Source organism: Athene noctua, chromosome Z (genome assembly GCF_965140245.1).
Source record: "Athene noctua chromosome Z, bAthNoc1.hap1.1, whole genome shotgun sequence".
NCBI lineage: Eukaryota > Metazoa > Chordata > Aves > Strigiformes > Strigidae > Athene > Athene noctua.
In genome coordinates this window covers 27,603,399-27,627,628 of record NC_134077.1, presented here as the reverse complement: position 1 = coordinate 27,627,628, position 24,230 = coordinate 27,603,399, and the positions used below count along the sequence as shown (strand labels likewise).

The 24,230-nt window shown below is 42.1% G+C and overlaps 1 protein-coding gene across 3 annotated transcripts in view; it reads left to right on the top strand.

The window, feature by feature from the left end:
- The first annotated feature begins 2,699 nt into the window (after window positions 1-2,699).
- Window positions 2,700-24,230, top strand: part of IQGAP2 (IQ motif containing GTPase activating protein 2) — a 132,515-nt gene continuing 110,984 nt past the window's right edge. For all 3 annotated transcript variants that reach the window (XM_074931423.1, XM_074931421.1, XM_074931420.1), the window contains exon 1: window positions 2,700-3,433. In XM_074931423.1, the coding sequence (XP_074787524.1) occupies window positions 3,388-3,433 (46 nt within the window). In that variant the 5' untranslated portion in view covers window positions 2,700-3,387. The remainder of the gene's footprint in view (window positions 3,434-24,230) is intronic.

Sequence of the window (24,230 nt, the reverse complement as noted above, 5' to 3'; positions counted from 1 at the left end):
TCTGAAAATAAAGTCACTGTATTAAAATACAGCCCATTCAACTCAAGTTTGCTCCCACCTTCTCTCCCTATGGTGGTGTATTGCTTTACTCACAGGCAGGTACAAAGCCTGGAGCTGGAATGTTAGCAAGAATGCAGTGGGAAACATGTTATCCACAGCACAATGTCCTTGATAATACAGTGAGGACATTGATCTTAAGCTACATTAAAGGACCCAATGTGCGAACAGGAAATGTTCTCATTCAAACATTTACTCTAGATAGCTGACTACACTGATTTCTTAAGTGCAGGATTTTTAGTAACTATAAATGTAGAGCACTTCAGTACTTAAAAGAGAATATAGACCACAGCCTTAGGCCTGGTGTAGGCTGACTAGAAGTCTGTGGTTGATTTTACAACATTTACGGCAATCGGGTTCCCATAAGACAGGGGGAGAATACATGGTGTGCTGTCTTTCTTGCAGGGAAACTTTCCAACCAGCTGAGCAGGTGTTGGGTGCAGCTGTGGTGACACTTCAGCAGGGGAATAAGGAGGAAGGAAAGGAAAGAGGTGCAGAGGGGCTACTCCTCCACCTGACATTCAGTACCTGGCAGCTTTGTAGGGGCAAGTTGCAATCCCTTTGCCTGGTTCCTGCCAGAGGGATCTGTCTAAATCTTCATGCCATGAACAACTGATGGAGGTTTCATTTTAAATCAGAAAACCAGGGATTAGCAAATCTAAAGCAAAAGCTTGCGAACAGACCCACTAGGCTGTTTGCTTGTTACTCCAATATTCTCTTACCTGTCTTGTGTCCTGCGGAGAGCATTTGATTCCTGTTGTGACTGTTGTTCTGCAAGCATTATGGAAGTTGCCACTGCCCAAAAGCCACTCTCATTTCTCTCTACCGTGATCTTTCATTTCTCCCTACCCTGGCCTTTCATTTCTCCCCACGTGCTGCACGCACCCTGCTCTGTCCTGGCTCTCACATTTGAGAGGCAAATGGGTGGAGGTGATGGAGGAACTGCTGGACTGAGAAATAATCCTATCAAAATAAAAAAGGCATTTTTTTCTTCTGGATCAGTTATCTGAGTCCCCTGTGATGACAAAAATGCTGATGCTAACCCAGGACAAGGGGAGCCATGGGGTGGAGGAGGGAGGGGACATGTTACAGGTAGAGAGGCTCAGAGACAAAGATCGACATTTTCTCAGCAGCCAGTGTCAATGTACATACATGTGACACTGTGGCTGCACACACCTTTGTCTTTCTAACCACAGTGAGTGAGGGAGCAAGAAAACACACCAAACACTGACAATGTCCTGTGGAGACCCTCCAGAGCTTTGCCAGATGGCTCCTCCAGGAGAGAGACCCCCCTGCACTGTGTCATACCACATCTATGTGCCCTACAGACCAGTCTGAGAGCTTTTCAGGACAGAAGCACTGTCATTTAAAATATGATGCAGGTCTGTCAAAAATTAGCTTTTAAGAAGGACAAGGCCCCTTGATTTTAGTCAGAGAAAATATTTAACAGAAAACTTTGACATACCTGATTTTGACTAAAGAATAAAAGAAATAAAGAAAGTGTTCTCCAACATTTTCTTGACTTAGGCTAAGTGTAACAGTATAGAAGGCAGTAAAAAAGGTCATTTAAAGCAAATGTAAAATTTTCAATCAACTTAAATGCACTTTAACCTGGAAGAATATTTCTTCATTTTCATGTTGGATTTGATCACCCACTTTCTTTCTTTTGTAAGAGGAGAAAAAAGTAAATAGGTGATTGTGTAAAATTCAAGAAAGCATTCAAAAAACCAAGTGTGGACCATGGCTTTACCGATGCCTGCATCACACACCTTTACAGTAAGTCCTGATCCCTGGGCTCTAGGGATGGAGGAAAGGAAGAAAAGAAAATCAAAATTAGCTCAAGAAAAGTAACAGTGTTTCCCGCTGGGTTTAATTTTTCTCCTGTATTCTTTCAGTCCTTTCCTCCTGAATAATCCACCTTTTAATTACTACCAGGAATGTCTTGTCTCGCCCCCCCCCCCCCCAGCATGTTTTCAACCTGTAAGCCATACCCAACACAGTCAGAAATGGAGAATGCACAGAATGAGGTCCTTGAAACCTACAGACATCCTCAAAACCGTGGAAAACTGCAGAGGAGACTTTATAGATCCAGCACTGGTTTAACACTGGTTTATTTTGAAACAGAAATAACTGAAATCGCCCAAACAATCTGGAAACACCCATCAAGAGTCACCTGGCACCTTGCTACACATTAAACCACAAGCATGCTCAGGTGCATCATGTCCCACGGGCTTTGTGAGGTAGGTTGTTGCTGTGCACAGACACTGTTACACTCTCCATTTTTCAGGAAACTTCATGATTGGGGCTTAGAGACTGTCAGGAAGATATGGTCCTGCCCCATAATACATTTCTATTTGAGAAGCCCCCACCCCTGCCCATCTCCAGTGCATTTCAGATGTCACCTCAGAGCATGTGACCACAAAACAAGAACCTCTGTCCCGTGGATTTGTTCCTCTGCTGTCCAAAATCAAGCCACCTCTGAGGATACCAGGGACACCCAGCAGAGAAGCCATGAACACAGGCACACGCCCTGCTTCCTTGCAAAAACCCTCAGAAAGGATCACCAACATGAGACAGTCCCAGGCAGGCGCATCCCACTCCAAATGTGCCCTGCAGATTGTGGAAGTGGGTGTCTGGCCAGGGAAAAACACCGTTTGTTGAAGATGAGTTTTTCAAAAGAGCAAAACTGCAGGAGGGAGTCCTAGGTGCCTTGGTCTTTCATGTTGTGGGACTAGAGGACTGTTTTTGGTGTTGGTTTTTTTTTTTTATTGCCTTTTTTCTTTTTCTTTTAAAATCGCTTTTTTTATTGAGAGAGTTGTTGCTCTTTTTTTTTTTTTTTTTTTTTAAATTTTGATTTTTTGTTTTTCCCTTCTCTTTTCTTTTTGATTTAAGGGCGTTTTGGCTTAGGGGGTGCTTTTTTTCTTTTTCTTTTTTTCTTTTTTTCTTTTTTTTTAAATTTATTTTTATTTTGTTTTGCTTTTCTTTGCTTTTTGGTTTCGGGATTTTTTTATTCTTTTTCTGCTTTTTGATCTGGGTTCCCCCCCTCCCCATACTTTTTGCCTTATTTTTTTTTTATTTCTTCTTTTTTTCTGGTTCCTTTTCCCTTGTTTTTCCTCCCTTTCTTCCCGCTCCCCGCAGGCGCCCCTCGCCCGCGGCACAGGCGCGCGTCTCCCAGCCGGCGGCGCCCCGCGGCTCTGCGCGGAGCCGCCCCGGGTGGCCTCGGCCCCGCGCGGGGCGGTCGCGGCCGCGGGCGCAGCAAATCAGCGGGGCCGAGGCCGCGCATAAGAAGGGCGGGCGGCAGCCGGCGCCGTCCCTCCCGGCGGCGGCAGGATGCACCATGAGGAGCTGGCGCCCCTGCAGCGGCCCCGCTACGGCTGTGAGTGGGGTCGGGGGGAGAGGGGGGGCGCTTCAGGCCGTTTTTCTTTGGTTTTGTTGGGTTGTGTTGTTTTGGGCTTTTTTCTTGGTCCCCCTCCCTTGCTGGCTTTCTCGGTTTAATATTAAGAGAGGAACTGGAGGGAAAATAAAACCCGCCCAGCAAACTATTGCAGTGCACAGCACTCCAGTTTGTTTTAGGTTAGCTCGGGGCGAGCTCTGGCCGGGTCTTGAGCAGGTTTTCATGGGGCTGGGTTTTGTTCTGAAACTTTCCGAATGGCTTATAGTTGTAATTCCGCATTGCAACTTGGGAATTTTAGGTTAGAGCTCGAGCTTTGAGCTTTAACTTTGTAACGCGTTCTTAGAGGCATCGCTTTGGGTTGTAACTTTGTAACTTGAATTGTGACTGTAGCTTAGGGTCGTAATTTTGTTACAGTTGGATTATGATTTATGAATTTCGGATTACAATATTAAAACTTTGATTTCTAATTTTATAACTTCGGTTTACAACTTTGTAACTTTAAATAATAACTGAGGTGAGGCGAGGAGCAGGGCAGGTACCAGGCATCTCTTTCCAGAGGAAGTGTATTTGCTTCCCAAACCTGTATTTAAGTAAAGCCTTGAAGCGCCTTTCCTCCCCCTGCTGCCGTGCTCTCTCAGCATTGTTGTGCCATGCTGGGATTCTGTACCGGGCTGTGCTTTCTCCCGGTTCCTGTGGGCAGAGCAGTGCAAGCCCTCTGCCATCCCTGTAAGAAAGGCCTCTGATATTTCAGGCTCTGCGAAATGTGAACACGGAAATTATTTGTAAAGCTTACAACCACCCTGGCATCCTGTGGTCTGATGAGCAACTTCACAGGTCTTAGCGTAGCATCTTTGTTTAAAACTGGTTCAGAAAGCTCTTTTTTGAAAGAAGCACAAAAGCCCTTGACAACGTTAGGGGCTACCTCACTTCCAGGGCAGACAGAAAATGTGACGCATGGCAGAGAGACCTTCAGCTTGGAGGATGCTGTGCCCTCCTGAGCACTGACGCCTGCCAGTTGGGGCAGTCTATGGAACCTGCCTGTAGGCTTAATTTTTTTATTTGTAGTACCTAGTAGGTGGATGAGAGACTTTCTGAAGGCATGTTCACAGTTGTCAGTACTCATAACGTTTTTCAGAGTGAGTTACTACAGATATACTCTGAGTGCCCATGCTAGCATGTTAGTAAAGGTGAATATTTTGCTTATGAAGCCAACTTTCCAGTCATCTCAGCTTGTTATGCCATTGCTACGTAGTAGGGCAGTGTCCAGGCAGTGTGCCACATGGTGCTCCAGTCTTAGGTTGGCATTTTGTTTACTTGCCTGACATGCAGAAATTCCTCAAATGGAGGTGGTGTGCCCATCAGGCCTGTAGCAACAGGGGCTTTCCTGTGCAGATCTGCTCTGGCTGGTATGAGAACATGCAAGTTTAGACATATGGCACTTGCTAGTCTGCTATAAAGTCCAATATGGTCATCTATGAGGCTTTGACTTAAAGCAAAGGGCTCATCCTTTGGGCTTTGGTTTCTGCCTGGGCACTGAGGATAATTTACTTTATTGCCAGAACTACTCAGAGTATGCTAAGAATTTCAAGCCTCATTTATTGTGGGAAAATAATGGCCATGTTAAGGATGCTGAATGTAGTCTTGAAGATGTGGTCTGTCCTCTCAGTATTTACACTTCAATATGATAGTTCAGAGCCTTTTGCTTTTGGGAGAATTTTGTGTTTTGAGCTGTAGCCACTCTTCTGGTATTTGGCTTCCTGTTCCAGGGACAGGAGCAGGTGAGAGCATTTTTCTTGTTTTTTCTGACACCACCTCCTCTCTAACAGATGCTGCTGGCTTGCTCGGGCTTCAGTGGTTTTGTCCTTCCCTGAGTCAGGTCTATGGCTGCTGTACCACACTGCATCATCTTTTTTTTTTTAGAATGGATTTTTTTGCTGCAAGAACCTTTGAGATAACATTCCTTTCAAGGGACTGGGCAAAAGCTCCTCATATATGCCAGGCTGATGCTTACATTTTTAAGAAAATACACCAAAGAATTCAGTAGAGAACTCCATATATAATAAAAACAAACATAGCCTTGTCTGTAGTGATAGCACAATTATGGGTGCATGTTTTGTTTTTTAGCTTGTTTCTAGAAAATCACATGTTTTATCTACAATGTATTTGCCTGCCATCTGGGGAGAAGCATCTTAAAAAGTCAAAACAGAAAAATCTCCTTAACTAGAAAACTTACAATAGCATTATCTGAGCCTTATGAAGCCCATCATTGGTTGTAGGTTCTCTATATAACTGAAACTACACTTTGGATCACTGGTAAACGGTTCCCTATGTTGAACAACACATCTATGCTGGATTTCATAGAAGAGTTAATAAGTTGTCCAAGTAAGGCATTCAAATTGTTAAGACTACTTGCTTTAGAGACCCAGTACACTTTTAAACATTTAACTTGGACTTTTGACTTTGGCTTCCAGCTCCTGGCACACTTTGTGTATTGCTCTGAAGAAGGTTAGCATTTTACTACCATAATTCTCCACTAGGAAATATATGAACCAGTGCATGGGTATCAGTAGTTTTTCATTGTGATAGTGAGAGGAAGCCATATGCAAATCTTGGCTATGTTTTGTAGCCTGATGGATACCACTGGGTAAGAATATGTCCCTGAGCATATGACCTTGTAGCACAAAGTGAGTAACTGGGAAGACATATCCCTAACTTAAAGACTAAGTTTTTCATTACAAGTTTTGCTGATGTAGTAATTCAAAGATATGCATCTAGCAAAAAAATCTTAGAGTTGATCATTTTCATCTTTAAATTCAGGAAATAGCTGAATGAAACCAAACAAGAGGATCCCTTTCTGGGTGGGTGCTAGTTCAGGATGAACATGGCTCATGGGAGAAACAGGAGCTCAGAGCAAAGTCCAGAGAGTCTTCTCTTAGCCTGTTAGAGCCAAAGACTTGTGGCTCCCTGGACCACTTATTGAAAGGCTCCTCTGATTCTGCATGTTGTCAATAGCTTAAAGATGTGGAAGAGATTTTCAGTGGAGCACCAACAAGTCTTTCAGATAGCCATGTCGAGCACCAACTCAAGTGAGATCATACAAATACAAGGAAGCAGTTTATACATCAGAAACTGTTAATGGGCACACTACAACTGAAATTACATAGCTTGCATACATTTCCAGTCTGGCTATAGCTGCTTCCTGTTTTATTTCTCAATCCCAACACAATCAAATGCAGAGGTTCACAGAACTGCAGAGAATTGTGACTACATATTGAGTTGTGAATACAACTCAAGGCATGAGCCATTTTTACAACAAAAATGCTTGGTGTTGTTGAAGATTATGGAGAGAATAAGTCTAAATCTTGAATGTGCCTCACAGATTAAATGTGGATTTGAACATAGGAAGAAAGCAAATCAGTCAGTGGTGTGCCTTCAAGAATCCCTTTTACCTATTACTCTTAGGTCCTTTATAGCTAGTTCTCCCTGAAACCTGTGTGCAGAAACAAATACTTAACTTTTTAAGAAGTGTCTGAATGGCTTTTCTGCAGTTCCAGGAATGTAATAAAACTACAGTGAGTGAGGCCATTCCATGCTCAGAGTAGCTGAATTAACTAACATATGCCCTAAGACCCTGTATACCAAGTGGGAGAGAAACTAGATGCTTCAGTATCATCAAACACATCTATCAGAGACAAGCAGCTAAAGTCTTCATGTCTCCTGCTGAAGCTGGAAAGCCAGCTTCACTGAGCATAAGAAGGTAAATATGGAGTAAACCTGACTTTAGTATCCAGTGATGAGGGTGTTGCTTGTATTTATGGTCCTGGCTCCCATGACTGCTTCTGCTTGACACTAGGAGTTAAGAGGTGAGCATGAAGATTCATGTGGGAGGGCTGCCCTGCCTGTCTCCACAAACCTAAAATGAAACACAGCCTACACCTCTATGAAACTGCACCTAGCTTCTTTCTTCAGCAGGATGTGAAAGCTTGCAAACTGGTGGCTTTTTGAGAAACGTTTATTGTCAGAAACTATACATCTCTCTGCATGTCTATTAAGCACAGGGAAACAAATGGCTGTTTTTCAATTTAAGAGGGGAAAAAATATTTTGGTAAAAGTTCCATAGGATTTTTCTAAGTGGAAAACATATGGGTGTTTAAGTTGCTGGGGTTTTTTGTGTTTTGGTTTTTTTTGGGTTTTTTTTGGTTTTTTTTAAAGGCTTAACTTTATCCTATGCATATATATTGTTGTGGGTGTATACGTTCCTGTAGTACTTGTGGTTTATGAGAACACTTTTTCTTCTCCTTTTTTATTGATGGGTGTAATTTGGCAACTGAATACATTGTTTATCTCTTCCACCCTTTTGTAGGTTGCTAATAATTAAACTGCTGAATAAGAGCTTGAAAAGTTTAACTGTTTTGTTTAACCAAGTGCTCATAATTCATTTGATAGGAGTGGTTCTCCGTGTCCATTTGTACAAAGCAGGCTCATCTCTCCTGAAGTTTCTTGGTAAAGAAAGGATGGAACTATGTTACAGCATGCTTAAAACTACTTAAACACTGTTGAAACAGGAAATTTTAATATTGTGCTGGAAACAGGATTTATAACACATAGGTGTGCTAGATCAAGTCCAAGACTTGAGGCAGAGTATAGGAAGCATGCCAATTTGCAGATCATCTCTTCTGTTAAGTGGTGTTTCTGTTACCTGGTGGTTCTCTCTCAGGATTTGCTTGATACAGTTGCTGATTCAAGCTGACTATGATTTACAAGGAATAGTCTTACATGTATGGTGGAAAAAAAAATATCTGGCAGTGATAGGCAGGACTGGTGGGTCATATTTCAGTGGAATGATAAGCGAGTGTGCTCTCCTGTGCTCTACTCCTTGCAGGAAATTATTAACCTGCTGTGTTTGCTTCACTTGTTCAGGCTGTTTCAGTGTGGTTTTGGAACAGGTATCCTTGAACTGCCACACGTTGTGGAGTGAAAGTGCAGAGGCTGGACAGGGGAAAATCGGTGCCCACCCTGGCCTGGGGAGCATGGAAAAGGGATGCTTTGGTTTGGAGATCAGCTTCCCTGCTATACTTCAAGAGAGATACTGAATTGGGTGGTGTTCATACAAATTCTGCATGGTTCCTAAATACCTTTTGAAATGTGTAAGGAAATGAATGGCTATTAAGACCCTGTGCTGGTGTCAATTTCTGTGTTAAATTACTGTTTTGTTCAAGTGAGTATACACTAGCAAGAAACACTTGAAGAATTATGTCAGTTCTTTGTTATCACTTACTGCCCAAGTTAAGAGGTTGGCCAGGTATAAATTCTTCGGGAGTCAGATTCAAGGAGCACCTTAGAGCTCTGACTCACAACTGCTGGCAAACCACTGCCAGCCCCTAAGGACCTGCTGCCTCAAGGTGTGGTGCCTGCCCCACCTGTTAGCCAGGCTCCAAAGCTGGCAGAATCTACTGTCTTTATCCCAGCTGCTTCTTTTGGCTTGGGTGTATTAGGCTAAGCTGTTTGTGGCTTCAGCTAAAGTGGATGATGAAGGACATGGTCTCTGCCAGTCCTCCCCTGTGGACTCTGACCTACTTCTTTTGAAGTGCAGTAAAACCTCTTGTGGCATCTAGCAAGGTATTTAAACTGATTCTTACCAGGCTCCAAAGTCTGAAGGGACGTATGTAGTCATGCATGTTATCCATCCTCTACTGGCATCCCTCTGGAAAATTAAGGGTATCTTCTAGTATTTGTGCTTGATTTGTAAAGCTGTTCCATACACTGGTGATATTTGCATGAATGGAGCCTCACAGCTTCTAGGAGCATAGAACAGATTAATCCAGGGACAGCTGAAAAGGGAAATGCCCAAACCTTGTGCAGAAATGTGCTTCATTAAGGCCGGCACTCTTTCACAGAGTTGTAATGTCAAACTATATGCCAGTAAATGTTTTACTTGTGTTTTTAAAGGCGTGTTTCAAAGCTGTTTGAGGGAATCATAAGTGCAGGGGATATATGTGTCTTGTTGAAGTGATGAGAAACAAGGTAAAAAGCTTGAAAACTAAACAAGAACACAGGTTTTCTTTGCCAAAACCACAATCCTGTATCTAGGGTCATCTTCTTTCATGACAGAAGTTGCTGGGTTTAACTGATGTTAATGACACTGGGATCCCAGCTCCTGCCTTGCTGCAGACTGTTGCAACTGGTGAGGTTTCAGTGGCCTGAATTTGTCAAGGTGTCTTCAGCCATTCTGTCAGGCTGCTGTGGTCTTCACCTCTTGCCAATGCTCATATGACGGCATGGAGACCTAATCTGTCAGGAAGGTAATCTCTCTTTGCAGAGCTGATTTACATTGCTGGATTTGCAGTTACTTCTGGCCTCGTCAGGGGCTGGCTGCAGATCTCACAGCTGTGCCTGTCAGCCCAAGGGGGGGGGGGGGGGGGGGGGGGGGGGGGGACTTTCTGGCCAGGTGGGACCGTGGCAGCCAGAATTTAAATGTGTTTAAATTGCTCTGGAACCGCACCCTGAAGCTGTGGTTTCATGTGTTCTTTCAGTCAGCTCTGCTGGTGAAAGATGCAACCTCAATTCCTTCTATGAGATTATTGTTGGCTAGATTATGTCCCCAGTCTGGCTTACAGCACAAACCCACAGGCAGGTCTGCCAATATAATGTAGTAGCTGGAGCAGGGATGAGCACAAGTGGGGGTAACAGCAGGTTGATTTAAGTTGTGTTAGTGCTGCACATAGAGATCTGGAAAAGTGGGGTGAAAAAATGTGCAGGCAACACATGAGTGTGGACTGAGGGACATGGGAAGGAGCTGTGTGAATAACTGTAGTCTTCCCCTGGGTGCCTTTGCTGTGGTGCTGCTGCCACTCTGGTGCCCTGCCTGCCAGGGCTGGGGCTGCTCTCAGCTCTCATGCTGCCCAGAGAGTTTTGAGTTAGACATGGTTTTGAGGGATTTTCATCTCTAGTGCTGTAGTTTCATAAATCCATAAGTGTCAGTAAAGGCATGACAGTGTCCATCAGGCAATGCCACAGCGGTAAAATTGTAAGCAACTGTCTAAATACTAGACTACTTCTACAAGAAAGTGAAATATTTTCCCTAAGTAATGTGAGATTCAAGATGCTTTTTCAACCCTCTTCTGCTGGTAAAACTACTCTTGACTTGCAGGGCCTCAAAACTGTAGGGATGAGATGTGACTTGTGGCATGTGCTGCTTATTTCTCGAACTTAAAATTTTTTGAGCCCAACAGATTTACCCAGTCAATAGCTGGCTGGCCTTTGTTCAGTGGCAAACAAGTCTTAAATTCCATATGTTCTCAATACAGTATAGCAGAATAAATAATGCATTGAAATATCAGCATGGATATGTGGTGGTGTAACTAAAATGGAACATGAAGGAGTCCTGGGGAGAGCAGGGATTATATTTAGATGAATCTGAGACAGAACTCTTGCCAAGGAAAAATGGTCAGCTGTTTTTACAAAGTCAGGCACAATGTAAATTTGATTTCACTACATCTGAACCCAGAAGTTGTTCTGAACACTGCTTTTCAGACCACAGTAGAGCACAGATTTCTTCACTGACTTACTGGAGGCTGGGGGTTGAGTTAGCGAGTGTTTGGCATTTGAAGTTGCATGGCAGGTGATTACTGAAGGTGGGTAGACAGTTTACCTGCAAAGATTGGATGTGACTGCCTGCCACTTTGAATCTGTATCGCCTCTGACTATGGTAATGATGTTTAACAAATGGGTTAGAATGCTCCCCAAAATACACAGCTTTTATCACATGTAAAGCAAGCTCCTTGCTTGTGCTCCAACTTCCGTCTTCATACAGAACACGAGAAGTAAAACCACGTGGTTTTGCTGGAGATTTCACTGATGTGAGTTATTTTAGAACAAAATTAGTCAAATTTCTTAGTATGGTGTGTAGTAACAGGCAAAACAAGGGCTGGTGCTTCCTATAACACTGAACCATGGCAATAACACTCAGCGTTTTCCTTTTTTTTTTTTTTTGGCCACACTTAACAAAATTAAGTTGCTCCATAAATGTTTACAGAGGCTTCTGATAAAAATGGAGATGGATTTCTGTAACATTGATCTGTATCATTTTTTCTAAAATTATGGCAGGAGAGTGTTGGCTGGTAGGCTGCTTCTGTCCAGGCTGCAGATGTTGCTCATTGACAGGCCTATCCGGACTCTCCAAAAAACGATGAAGAAATGAGCAGTTGAGACTTTTGGGCTCCTAAAGCAGTAGCAGAATTGGTCTGCACTAGCTTCTTGGGCATGTATGAGATGCAAATATACATCTGATCATGTTATTTCAATTTACTTTCCTCATATAGACTCTCTTGGAAGTTGATCACTTGCATCAGAACTGTTACCAATTAAGTAGAAGTGTTTTACTTGTACTCACTCTTGACAGCCTTTAGTGTGCAGGCCAGAAGCAGAAATACTGCTGATGGACAAGGCTTGTTGTGACACTGGGTCTCTTACAGAAATAGTTCCTGTATAGAACAGGAATGGCAGACTCACCTGGACAAGATACTGCTAATGGAGTGGCTATTTTTTTTAGACTGCTCTACTCCCTGTAACAGCTGTAAATGCCTTATAAGGAGGCTGACCATAGAGTACAAGCTGGAAAACAGGGCAAAGCTTGAAGGAAGAACCATTACAAGTCCTAGAAAAAGTCTTGATTTTTGAAGTAGTGCTTCAACGAAGGAAACAGGCTGAAGCTACACAAAAGATGATAAAACTCTGTGTTCATGTGAATTTTCCTTGATGTGTAGAGGCTTCAAAGCTTTGCAAACATACAGCTTAATTTGACGTTAAGTTTGTGTTGTTTGTACTATGGTTGCCATAACAGTGATCGAAAGATAGCTACACTTCCTTTATTTTAGTGGTCTTGGTATTGGTACTTCAAGCAGAATGTTTGTTTTGAGGAGTTTATACAATGTGCCTCATATGCTCCTGATATTTTATTCATGATTGTTATTTAGTGTTGTCATTGTGGTTCTTTCATTAGTGGAAATGGATTCAAGGCAGGGAGAAAGCTGTTTTGTGTTCAGTACTTGCATTAATCCAGACTTTAGTTTTTGCAGTGGGCTGTAGAGTAGACATAAGCAAGTGACTTGAAAAATTAAGTTTTTCAATATGAGAATGATAGAGTTTTGTATCAGTTTAGAGGCAATATGAATTTAGAACTAATACAGTTAGAATACTTGTGAGTGTATAATTTGTGTGGAAACTTGTGAGTGCAGCTGTCAGTAACTTGTTTCTCCTAACTTATCAATAAATTGGGTACTTCTATTTTCAGAATGTCTGGCTCATTTCTTATCTGATGATTTTTGCAGTGATATGTACAATGGTAGATGTGTCACTGTCACTCAGAGCAGCTTGGAGTCTCTATTTAGGTATGGGATGTACTAAGTGAAAGGGTGGGGATTTGTCTGGTCTTTTCAAACCTTGCTCAAAGGTCTGTGATTAGAGACAAATATTTTGTGCTTTTGTTCTCTCTTATGGTTCTAACTCCTGATGATGAAGGAAATATAACTTATTACTGAGTTTGTAAGTAAATGAGAAATAAGTGCTGCAATTGTCCAGCAGCAGTGTGGGCAATTACTCCCTAAGCAATGTCTGTCTGCCCACCACTGTGCTCCCAAAATGACCTAGCAGGGAACACTGGGAGGAGGTTATGCTGGAGCCAGCAGTGCGAGCTCCAGTAACTCCGCAAGCACTTGCTTGTCTGCTGTGTAGCAAAGGGGAGCCAAACAGGTTTCAAGTAATAACTGAGGTAATTGCTGACATAGGACCATCTCTGAACTGTTTACCTGCATGGATACACCAAGTTTGCCTTCTACCTGCAAGAATGTATCATCTCACCCATGAAGCAGGAACAAAGAAGGTGCATCGCCATCCCCTGTGGCTTTCTGCACCTGTGTGGACCAGCACAGTTGGCAAGGCCAAGAAGTTTTAGGGTTGTGAGCTTGTGAGCCTTATGCTGCAGCTCCATCCTCTTTTTGTGGCTCCTGCTTGTGCTGGGCCATCTCAGCTGCAGAAGCATCTGCTGATTGCAGTGTTTGGAGAGCTGTTTCATAAGCAGCTCAACTGCCTTCCCAGGGGAGCCAGGAATGTTGGAGGTAGGGCAGAAACCACAATGGTTCTGTTCTGTCTCTGCCTCTGGGTGCCCAGAGGTCCTGCACATCATCTAAACTTACCCTATCTATATGTTGATGTTCTGTATCATAGAGCATTTCTTGATATTCTTGTGAATTTTAAGCATTTTTTGGATTAAAATTGTTTGATACCATTCTATGGGTCTGTAGATTTTCAGATGTATTATCCTTTGTTTAAGGTTTTTTCTTTCCAATAAGATTTAAAAAGCCATTGTGCCTGTAAATCAAAGAATTTGAATTACCAGCTCCAAAGATATTGTGACTACAATAATTATTTAGGAATGGAAAAAAAAAAAGTCAGAAAGAAATGTGTTCTCCAAGTTTAAGACTGCAGACCTCATGACATGCCTACTTTTTTTTATTCACATGCTTGTGTCTGTATCTTGAAGGAAAACTGTGCTGCAACATTTCAGGTGTTTTATGGAGCTCCTTTCAGAGTACAGAGAGTGAAGCAGATTATTTGTTCAGACCTTGGTAGATGAAGGGCTCTGCAATAGACTGGCTGGGGAAGAAGCAGGAGATGATGAATTGTCAAAGGAAGAATTAAGACCTCAGGCCTGAGGATTTCTACACTGCAGTCTTTCTCATGGTGATTTCAAATTTACTCGTCACTTAAGTGATGCTCTTGCTTATGGCTTTTGCTAGACAGATGTTTCAGTCCTCCTAAGTGTTATGGTTCAGACCCTAACTCATGTAGCTCTTGCCAGAGTTACTCAATGACAGTTGGACGCAGCTTTCTCCTCAGGTTCTCTTTGTATTTTACTCCAGCATTCCTGCTTGTCATCCTCCTTTTCTCTTCTTTAAGCTACACCTTACCACATTTCTTTCAACTGGTTACTGTAATTTAAGTTTAATGGTAGGAAGGTTTTTTTATGTGAGCCTTCAGTGATCTGAATATTGAATCCATTTGACAACTGTTCCCTCCCAAACAGAATATCATGCTGGACTTTCTTCAGGAGATATGAGGGGTTCTTCCCTTCTTCTCTCTCCCTCCCCCTGTCCCTGTTTTTCATCTCCATTTCTCCCAGCCAAGAGTAGCACCTCCCTGACCAGCCTCCAGGTAGTAGGGGTTTGCTACAAGTGTGTCTATAAATCACTGTTCTGGTCTCCAGACTGTAACACAGATGAGATTTTGACACTTTCAAGACTGAAAAAGAAATTGGACAAGGTTCTGATTTAGCCAGAAAACCTGTGCAGCGCTTGCAGGATGTTATCTTAACTGGTTACTGTTTAAATTGTCATCAGTCTTTTGAATATCTACCAATGAACAGTGACAGTGACCAAAGCCCTTAGTGTTACACTCTTCCCTGTGGACTTGAGTTAATTTGCCTTTTGGTGAAGCATCAGTAGCTCTTGTCAGACACGTTTTGCTTCTTCAGTCCCTGGGATTCCCCCTTTGCCACAGTAAGCCTTTTACTTTATTCTGGTCCTGCATGTTGGCTAACATGTCTCCACTTTAATTACGGTGATCTTAGCTGCTGTCTGCACAGCAAAGCTTCTGAACTGGCAGTAGTATAGGCATGCAATAGAACTGTGAGTCAACATCGTGTGCAAACAGATAAGGGGTGGACAAACCTGAATCTGGGTTTCCTGCTGCCACCGTGGTGAGTTCAGTCTGCATCCTGCCCTTCCTCCCGATATCTCCAGCCCCTCTTTCCTGTTCTTCCACTCTACTTCTGCAGTGGCTTTCTGCACTGTAGTTGATCTACAAATGTTTATAGGTGGGGTTGTGGCCACAGGCAGCAGTGGTGGTGTGATTATATATAATGCAAGTTGCCTTTGGGGTTCAGCAGAAGGCTGCAGGAACACCTCCTTTTGCTGTTAACTTGTGCCTCTGCTTCCAGCTCCTCTCATAGGAATGAATGCCTTTCAGATGAGCTTTTCACCCTTTCTGGACAATCTTCAAAGCATTTTACCCTCTGCAATCACTCCTCCTTTTATGTAGGTGTGCATATGCATTTGACTTATTGATATAGCTGCAATTCTTTTCTGAGTAAAATGAAATATGAACTTCCTAATGCTAGAAGTAAATTTGATGGCATTTGTAGGCAAGAGACTTAGCATTTTTCTTCTGACTAAAACCAATTATAGGGTTAATAATGAGGTGTGCTGAAGATGCTAACATCTTTCTATGTCTTTCATAGTTGAGTAGTGTATTTTACTAGTCTGACAACATTAAACTGTCCTTTTCATTATTTCATTTATATTCTGCTTGTGTGAAGTTGAACTGAGGTCACAGCAGGTAAAATGTAAGGGAATGAAATCCATATGGCAAAATTTAGACTCTTTTATTGAGGATTATTAATGTATATTGCTAATAAAAAAAAAATGGGTTAAAGTAATTCCGGTGAAATCAATGGAATAAATGGTAAATGTGTCAAAATTCAGGGAATTCAAGTCACAAGTTCTTTATTTAAGAAAGCAGTGAATACATAAAGCTGAACCTTTCACACTTCACTATTTGTTTCCTCATGAATTAACCTCTGGAGAAGGAAAGCCTGTTGGAAATTCCTGCTGGAATGTACAATAATATTTTGAATGCCTTGAGCCTCCAGTGATATGCTGATCTGACCAACCAGCTTTTTTGAAAAACTGCTTTTGTTTTTTTAGAGCCCACATGAAAAATGTCACTCTTACTATAAGTATGTGGAAGCTAAGCAAACTTTCTGACCAGACTGACTACTTACCAATGTTGAATTTTCCAAGCTGCCTTCAAGTTTGTCTGTGTTGATGGCTTTTGGACTAAGCAAGTTAAGATAGGACGGCCTGTCAGGGAAAGAAATTGTTCACTGCTTCTTAAGGACCCATCAGGCTGTTTCCTTAGGCCTGCAGCTTTTACATGAGCATAGACTGTGGGTTTGTTAGCAAAGAGTTATAAGGTCAATTGCACAGTTCGTAGAGAGAAGCTAGAGTTTTAAAGGTGTTCTTTGAGCACCTAAATCTTGGGGAAACCTGTTGTGCCTTGAGAGGTTACCAGCTAGCAAAATATGCTAAGATAAACAGCTACAATTTTGTTAAGGAGTTAAATGAAGTATTGCTGGAGACAATGAGACTGGCAGTTAAATGTATGTGAAAGTGGTTGGGCAATGGGCTGATAAATTGCATTTCATGGTTGTAATTGCAGATGGGAACATCTGAAGTTAACTGGAGTTGGATTTCATATACTTCCTTCAGCTCCATCACTGTCTCCTTGTTCTTCCAAACATACAGGATAATTTTGCTGAAGTTAAGCTAAAATGAACCATGTTATTTTTCTGCACAAGATTAAAGGACCCTACTAGAAAAGAGATGGCCACACTCTGGTGTCATTACACAGTATGACAATGTCAGAACTACTTAATGTCTTTTAATGTATTGTCTCTACTAAAGTCACACTTGATGGTACTGTAGAAAACTTGAGGTTTAAAAGTAGAGTAAAGGATATGTATACCTATAAGAAAAATGAATGTTAAACATTCTGGAAGTACATGTAGTTACTTGCTGAATGTCAAAGCTGACTTGTGTCCCTGTGGTTAAACAAGACTTTTCTGAACTTTATGGGAATTCAGATATCTCAAGGCATATCTGGGGAGTCCTTTCTGTGCTGGCACTTGACAGACTCAAATCAAAGTTTTGACTCGTAGCTCCAGAAGCATGGGTTGTGGCTGCTGTTGCATCACCATCCCCTTGGTATGATAGTCCTAAGGTCCATGCACTGTAATAGTGCTCAGTCTCTGTAAATGGATGTGGTTGGACTTGTTGTAGCAGATACCTAAGACTGAAATAAGACCTTTTTCGAGAAAGTGAGGGAGGACAACTCAGGAAATTGAATGTACAGGAATGAGGCTCTGTAAGAAAGCTCAAGGGAAAGGCTGGTTTAGCAAACACTTTTAAATTTATATTAGAATGTCTTTTTACTGGATTTCTGTTGTCAGAACTCCCATGCTAATGGTCCTTGTTTTTTCCCCTGTTTGTACAGTGTCTGGCAGTGAGATCTGGTTTAGAACAGTGACCCTGTCGATTCTGTGTGAAACAATTTGTGAGAGCAAGTAATGTCTGTCTGCTGTCCAGAAGATGTGTGTATATTTCTGTACAAAAATCTGAACCTGCATGGTTTGAACATTATAATAACTAGATTAGGAGAGATATAACCATTTTTAAGGATGAGGAATACTTCAATGTTGGAAACACTTGAAAAATACCATATTGTAGAGCCTCATAATTTAATAAAGTGTATTAGTCTACTATCTCAAGTGAATTTGCCCTCCAAGTTCACAGCTGTGTAGGTTTCTGAGTGCTTGCAGTTTCTGCCTTTGTCCAGAGCCCTTTCTTGGAGCAAATGGTCAGAGAATTGACTGAATTCCCTTAACTGAAGCGGTAGAAAAAGGCTCAGGCCACCTGGTTTTATTGTTGTGTAACATGCACCAGCTGCTTGTGACTGTGCTCTTCGACAGAGGAAGTCTATAGAAAGATGTTTTGATCAGAACCTTATATTTTTTCATCCAAAGATAAATATCTTCCACCATAAAAATAGACTTACAGGTACTAAATTAAAACCGGAACACCTGTAATAAGTGTTTAATGCTGTAAAGACATTTTTTTCTTAGTAGCTTATTGAATGATCTCTGTTCACATGGTTAATGTTGGCATATTTTCTTCTACTTATTTAATAAGCTGTTGCATTACATACCTGCTAGTTGATATTGGGAGTGGAGGCCTGGGAATTAACCCCTGTTTCTGTAGTTTTGTTTTTTCTGACATCTGTACATGTAATCCTGTCCACGTATTTTCTAGCTGCCTGACAGTGCGTTAAGCTCCTACCCCACTGCAGAGAGGGCAGCTCAGGTAGCAGAGAGCCTATCTCAGAGCATTGGCAGCTCAGACCTTCTTCAGTTGGGGGGGTTGGCTGGTGCTGTATTGGTGCAGTAGCTGCACCTGAATTGCCAAACTAGGAGTGACCACAGAGCTGAACTGCTCTGAGCAGGCACTCCTGGGGTAATGAGTACCTTAAAGTGCAAGTTTTACTAGGAATAAAAAGATGACAAAATAGTTTTATGCTCTCATAACCTAAGGTTTTAAGTCACATTGACCACCTAAAATGCAACTAGCTTCTTTTGAAACTAGAGCACTGAAGTGTGATGGCAAATGTTTCACATTGTCGACTCGTCCTCATGGTACAGGCAGTTATAAATGGGATGCTGACTAGAGCCTGTGGTACCGGGCTCAGCTTTCACCACGGCTGGCCATGGCTAGCAAAGTGTCAGTAAGATGTTTCTGTGCAAGAAGGGCTCAGGTTCTGGTTTGTGTTTGCAACTGCTACAATGTGGCTCAGTTAAATGCTTTTAATTGTGCTAATACTGGGGATATGGGAATGGGCTCAGGTGAAGGAGGTAGGAGGGGGGAGGATACACAGTATTTGCAGAATTTCTCACCCCTGGACTGCACCACTGCCTTGCCTACTATGTGGCCAGGACAGCACACAGCAGGGACTGTCAAATGTCATTTAATTAATGTTTAATTCAAATACTCTGGTGAAAAACTTTTATTACAGCATTTTACAGTATTTACTCATGTATCTCTTTTCTTTTCCCTCAGTCCTGATCTTACAAATTCTTTTCTGTCACTGTAAGAAGATTTTGTTCTCTTCATCCTCTGTTATATTCGGTATATTGACCTTCCCTGTTATGGTGCCAAAAGAGCCCTCCTCCTTGCTCATGTCTCACTTTCCATGGGGAAAAAGTCTCTGGTGACAGGAAATTGAGGGAAATAGGCCCTGGGAAATAAAAGCCTTTTTTCTTTGCCTTCTTCAGTATAAGAAGTCTTTCAGGTGTTTGCTACAGACATAATTATTAAAGGGTCTGCCTGATAGAAGCAGCTATGTGCTGTTCTTGAACTATTGCAGATAGTTGTATGTCTGAGAGCAAAGGAATGACCAGGAAGCCTTAAATGCTGCTGTAGGTTTTGCAGGGGTTTTTTACAGCCTCAGGTTTTTGACATAAAAAACCTGTCTGTCTGGGGAATTGTTATGTTTGAAGAACTTAGAATTATGCCTTGTAAAGTGCTCCATAAATTTGCATTCAGGAATTAAACCAAACATTGCTTTTCCTTGTATGGTCTTTGGCTACCTATTATAGAAATTTCAAGTTTAGCTTCATTTAAAAATACAATCCATGGATTCATAGGCTCATTTGTAAAATTAGGCTTGTAAAACACCTCTTATTTAATGTAATCTCAAGTATAAACACTAATGGGAGAGATTCAGTAAGATCAGTATTGGTGTAGATTATCTTGGTGACCCTGGCACCTCCAAAATCCTTGCCACAGTTGTGATAAGAGGGTTAACGTTGAACTTGGCAACATTTACACAGCCAATACTTGTTCTTATGTTCAGTTTACACAAGAATTTTATCTTATGTGAACCTGAAGTTCTGAATCTCTTTCCAGACACTGTTAGTAAGGTCATGGCTCCAGTGGCTCTTGCACACCTGGGTTGATTGTTAGTTTCAGTAATTACATTGCAGATTCAGAAATGGTGGCCCTGTTTCTGAAAACTTGCTCAAATTTGGGAGATTAAGATGCTTTTATGTTGTCTACTAATGCTGAGTCAGACATAGTAAATGCTTCCTGTGCCATGTTGTCTGTAGACATATGGAATACCTTGGTTGTGTTGGCACCCCTGTGGTCAGCAGCTGACAGAGCTCCAAATATTTGCCAGCAACTGCAGCTGCTGTCTTGGATCAGGGCACATCAGAAAGTTTTTTGGAATCCATAACCAAAAGCCAAACATCCACTAGTCCTAGCTACTAGCCTTGCCTCTTCTGTTTCTTCCATGATGGTGGTACATGGGACAAATATTTCAGCCAAGATGAGGGTGGATATAAGTGCAATATGTCAGCTGCTGAAAGAAAGATGCTCAAGTCTTTCAATGAACACTCCCTGGTGGTAAACAGGCACACTTTTTGTGAGAAATATGTGGAATGAGAACACGTAGGAAGTTGTTACTAGTGACTTTATTTCCATTGAATCAGTTGGAGGAAGAATTTTAGACAACTGTTGCATCACACTGAGTGCCAGAATGTCTCTTCTTGCATTTGTTCAAAATTCCATTTAGCAATTTAAGCTTTAGTATTACTCACTGTTCCATGCAGTGTTACACACACACTCTTCCTTTAAAGTTTCTCCAAGAAGGAATATCTATAATGAGGGAACCTGGTATCTTTGCATACATGCTTTGTATTGACTGTTGGCTAACAGGTTGGCAACATCTAAAATGAATTGAAATGGAAAGCTTTTAGGCTAGCTACACCAGCATTTTTGTTAGTTCTTGTCTTTCTTTAACATTCTTTCTTTGAGGTAATACTTGATATTTTTCCTCTTAATTCCAAACCAAAATCACAAAATTGATTAATTGAATCATAAGATGTTTATTTTAAATTTTACAGGCTGGTTTGTTGGGGTTTTTTTGTTTTGGTTTGGTTTTTTTCTGCATAGCTTCTGTGTAGTGTGTATGTGCCTTTTTCTGTGGTATCTGGATCTTTTCAGCTGCAAGATTTTGTCTGCCTGGATCCTGCTTGGCCTTACCAGTGAGCTGGAGGTATTCAGGTGAAGCCCAGTCCTGCTTACTTGGCTCCATAATATCCTTTATTGTAGTACTCTCTTCCCTTGAGTTGAGCACTGTTAAGAAGTTACTGTTACAGCAGAAATGTGTTTATTCTTTTATCAGTCTTCTCAGTCACCTAACTAACACTTGCCCTGTTAATCAGAAAGACTGGTCTTTCCATCCTCAAATGAAGATGTTGAACTTGGTGTGGCTGTATTGATGGATGCACTCATCGGGTGTTTGACACTCTGAAAAACTACATGCAGGGCTCTAGTTGAAGGCTGAAGCCTTTGCCAGAACATATTATTGTAGACTAGACTTTGAGGACCCAAGTCTTCAAAGTAGTTTCCTCTGCAGTTCAGTCCTGGGGCCACCTCTATTCTGCAGGTCGACATTGCTGTTTCTAAAAGTGTCTGTAACCACTTATTTGATATGACAACACTGTTGCTTTGAAGCTACTGTGTGCTGGAGGGGCAAAGCAGGTAATCAGTTTTATCAAAAGACTCCTCCCAGCATAAGCACTGTAGGTGTTGGCACTCTGTGTGCTCTGCCTTTTCAGTGTTCAGACATTCAGACCAGAAACAGCCACTTTGGCCCTGGCAGGAAAGACGACTGATTTCCTACCTGTGAGTTGCTGATACAGTATCTCTTCTAGAAAGGATGTGGGTTTTCCACTTCTCAGTGTCTACAAGTTACTTGATCTTGCCTCTTGCTCTTTTGCCTCATTATTGGAGGTTTTCTGAAGCAGAACAACTATTATAATGCCACAATATCTGTCAGTGCCTTCATCTACACTCTGAATTAATCTTTGCAAATAATTTTAATAAGGGATTTGGTGCTGGCCAGGGCTGCTTGATCTGGGATGTCCTTGTTGAGAATGGGAGGTCCTGTGGATGTGTAGATCCAGGACTAGACTATAAAGCATTAGTGTTATTCAGGTAAATTCCCAGGCTGATAATTATCAAATGGGTTGTGTGCTTTTCTTACTCCTACTTTCAGAAAGCTAATTTCTGCTGCTTTGCTTATGACTGTGGTGAGTTGTGTTTGGAGGGCAGGAGTAAATGGCTGCTTAGTAAGATAAGAGAAGTAGGGCATGGTAGCTGTGTGGTGAAGGATGAAGACTTGTTTCAGTATCAGCTGTCTCATCCTGGCTGACAGGGCCATAACTCACTAGGAATGGTCAGCTGGGTTTGTCTGATGGCAGGCTCTCCTAGGTAAGGGAAAGATATGATGTTTGAAAAGCGGCCCTAGAGCTCAGTGTCACAAGTAATGAAGTGATATATTAAATTTCAGGTTGTTGACTCATCAGTACTTTTCCCTAGCTCTGGGGGACCAGGGCCCCTCTGTAGCAGAGAAGTTGTGTCAGGGAGTTGGGAGAAGCCTGTCCTGGACATGCTGACGGTGGTGTGGGCAAAAGCAGCAGTATTGCAGCCTCCATGGCCAGTTTGCCAGGCTGTGTTTTACCACCTGCATCTCATGTTTACCTCCGAAGTAATGTTTTGTTTCATAGCAAGTGATGACCTTATTACAATATCTGAGAGCTCATTTTATATTGAGTCATCTTTATTTGAGTTATTAGACTTAAGAGGGACTCAAAGCAAGACATATATTTGTTTTATCAGTGTATGAAATTTCTGTGTAATTACAAAGAACCATCTTAAAAGCAAAGGAAGATGAGATATATCAATGCTTGTGGTGATTAAAATTGAAATTACACAGCTTAATGCAGCTATATGATATGCTAACAAATGTGTGGTAGCATCAGTCCCAAACATGGTGGGTGAGTAGGGTAATTTCTTTTGTGACCTCAGTAAATGCATGTGGGATCATTTCTGTGTTGTTGGGTTAGGGTTGGTTTTAGGTATAGCCTTTAGTGTAGGCATGTACTGTTTCTTGCTTTGTTATAGTGCCCCTTGAGTTTCCTGTATCGGCTACCAGAAGGTGTTTACCCACTATGAGACTGTTGCATGAGGGAAATTGTGGCATGTGCAATCAAGCTAGCAGTGCATTTGAGGAGGAGAGGGGTCCGGTTTTTTTTTTTCACTGATTGTGTCCTGATGTTCCCAGCTAAGTGGCTCGTGGGCTGCCACAGTGTCTGGCCCAGTCCTTCATTTCTGTTGTCTCCCTTGTTCCTGCACCAGCTTGCCTGCAGGTGCACAGCAGCTCAGATCAGGGACCTGATCTTCCTAGAAGCATGTCTCTTCACAGCTGTCACTCTTCAATAAGGGCTGCCCCTTGTTCTGGTTCACTGACACAGCTGCAGGATTGCCAGATCTGACATGAGAGGTGATGGTAATATGTGGATGAGAAACATGAGGGAGGGCAGGACCAGCTCTTTTGGCAGCCGCTAGCACAAATAAGGTTTCATTTTGGTAACTGGTTTATGCTGAAGGCTGTTTCCAAAAGCCTCCTGTGCTGTGATTGGAATTCAGCCAGAAGTCAGCACTACTGTATGTATGGTCCTTTGGATTCATTGCTAGAAACATTTGGAAGAATTGCAGACTTGCTCACAGAAACCCTCTGTGCCCTACAAAGAAAGGGAGATAAGTCACAGCTTAGTAGTTGCTAATCAGGATCCTCTGCGGCTGGAGATGTGCATGGAATCATCCTTAATAGATTGGGAGAATGCTTTTATGGAAGGTGATTGCAGCAGAATACCACAGTTTGTTTATCTGATGACAGCCCTCATTACTCCCATCAGTGGGAGGCAGTTCTGTCTGTTGCAGTCTCATGGGTTCCTAAAACTGCAGCTGGTTCCCAAGTTGCCTGTGAGATAGTTTTGCAGTGTGTTGTTCTCTTCATCTCTACTGCTGAGGCTTTGCTTTGCATGGGGCTGCTCCATCTGCTGCTTGCTTTGAGCCTGCACATTGTAGTCTTCAAACTCCTCTGAGGATGTCTAAGCTGAAACTCTGCTGGCTCCCAGCCTCAGCCCCACATGTCTGAGTAATCCATCCTGCACCCAAACCAGGTGATGTACAACGAGAAATATGTGCTTGGTTTTGAACAAGTGAAACTCTCACCATACAGAGAAAGCCTCTACATATCTTTG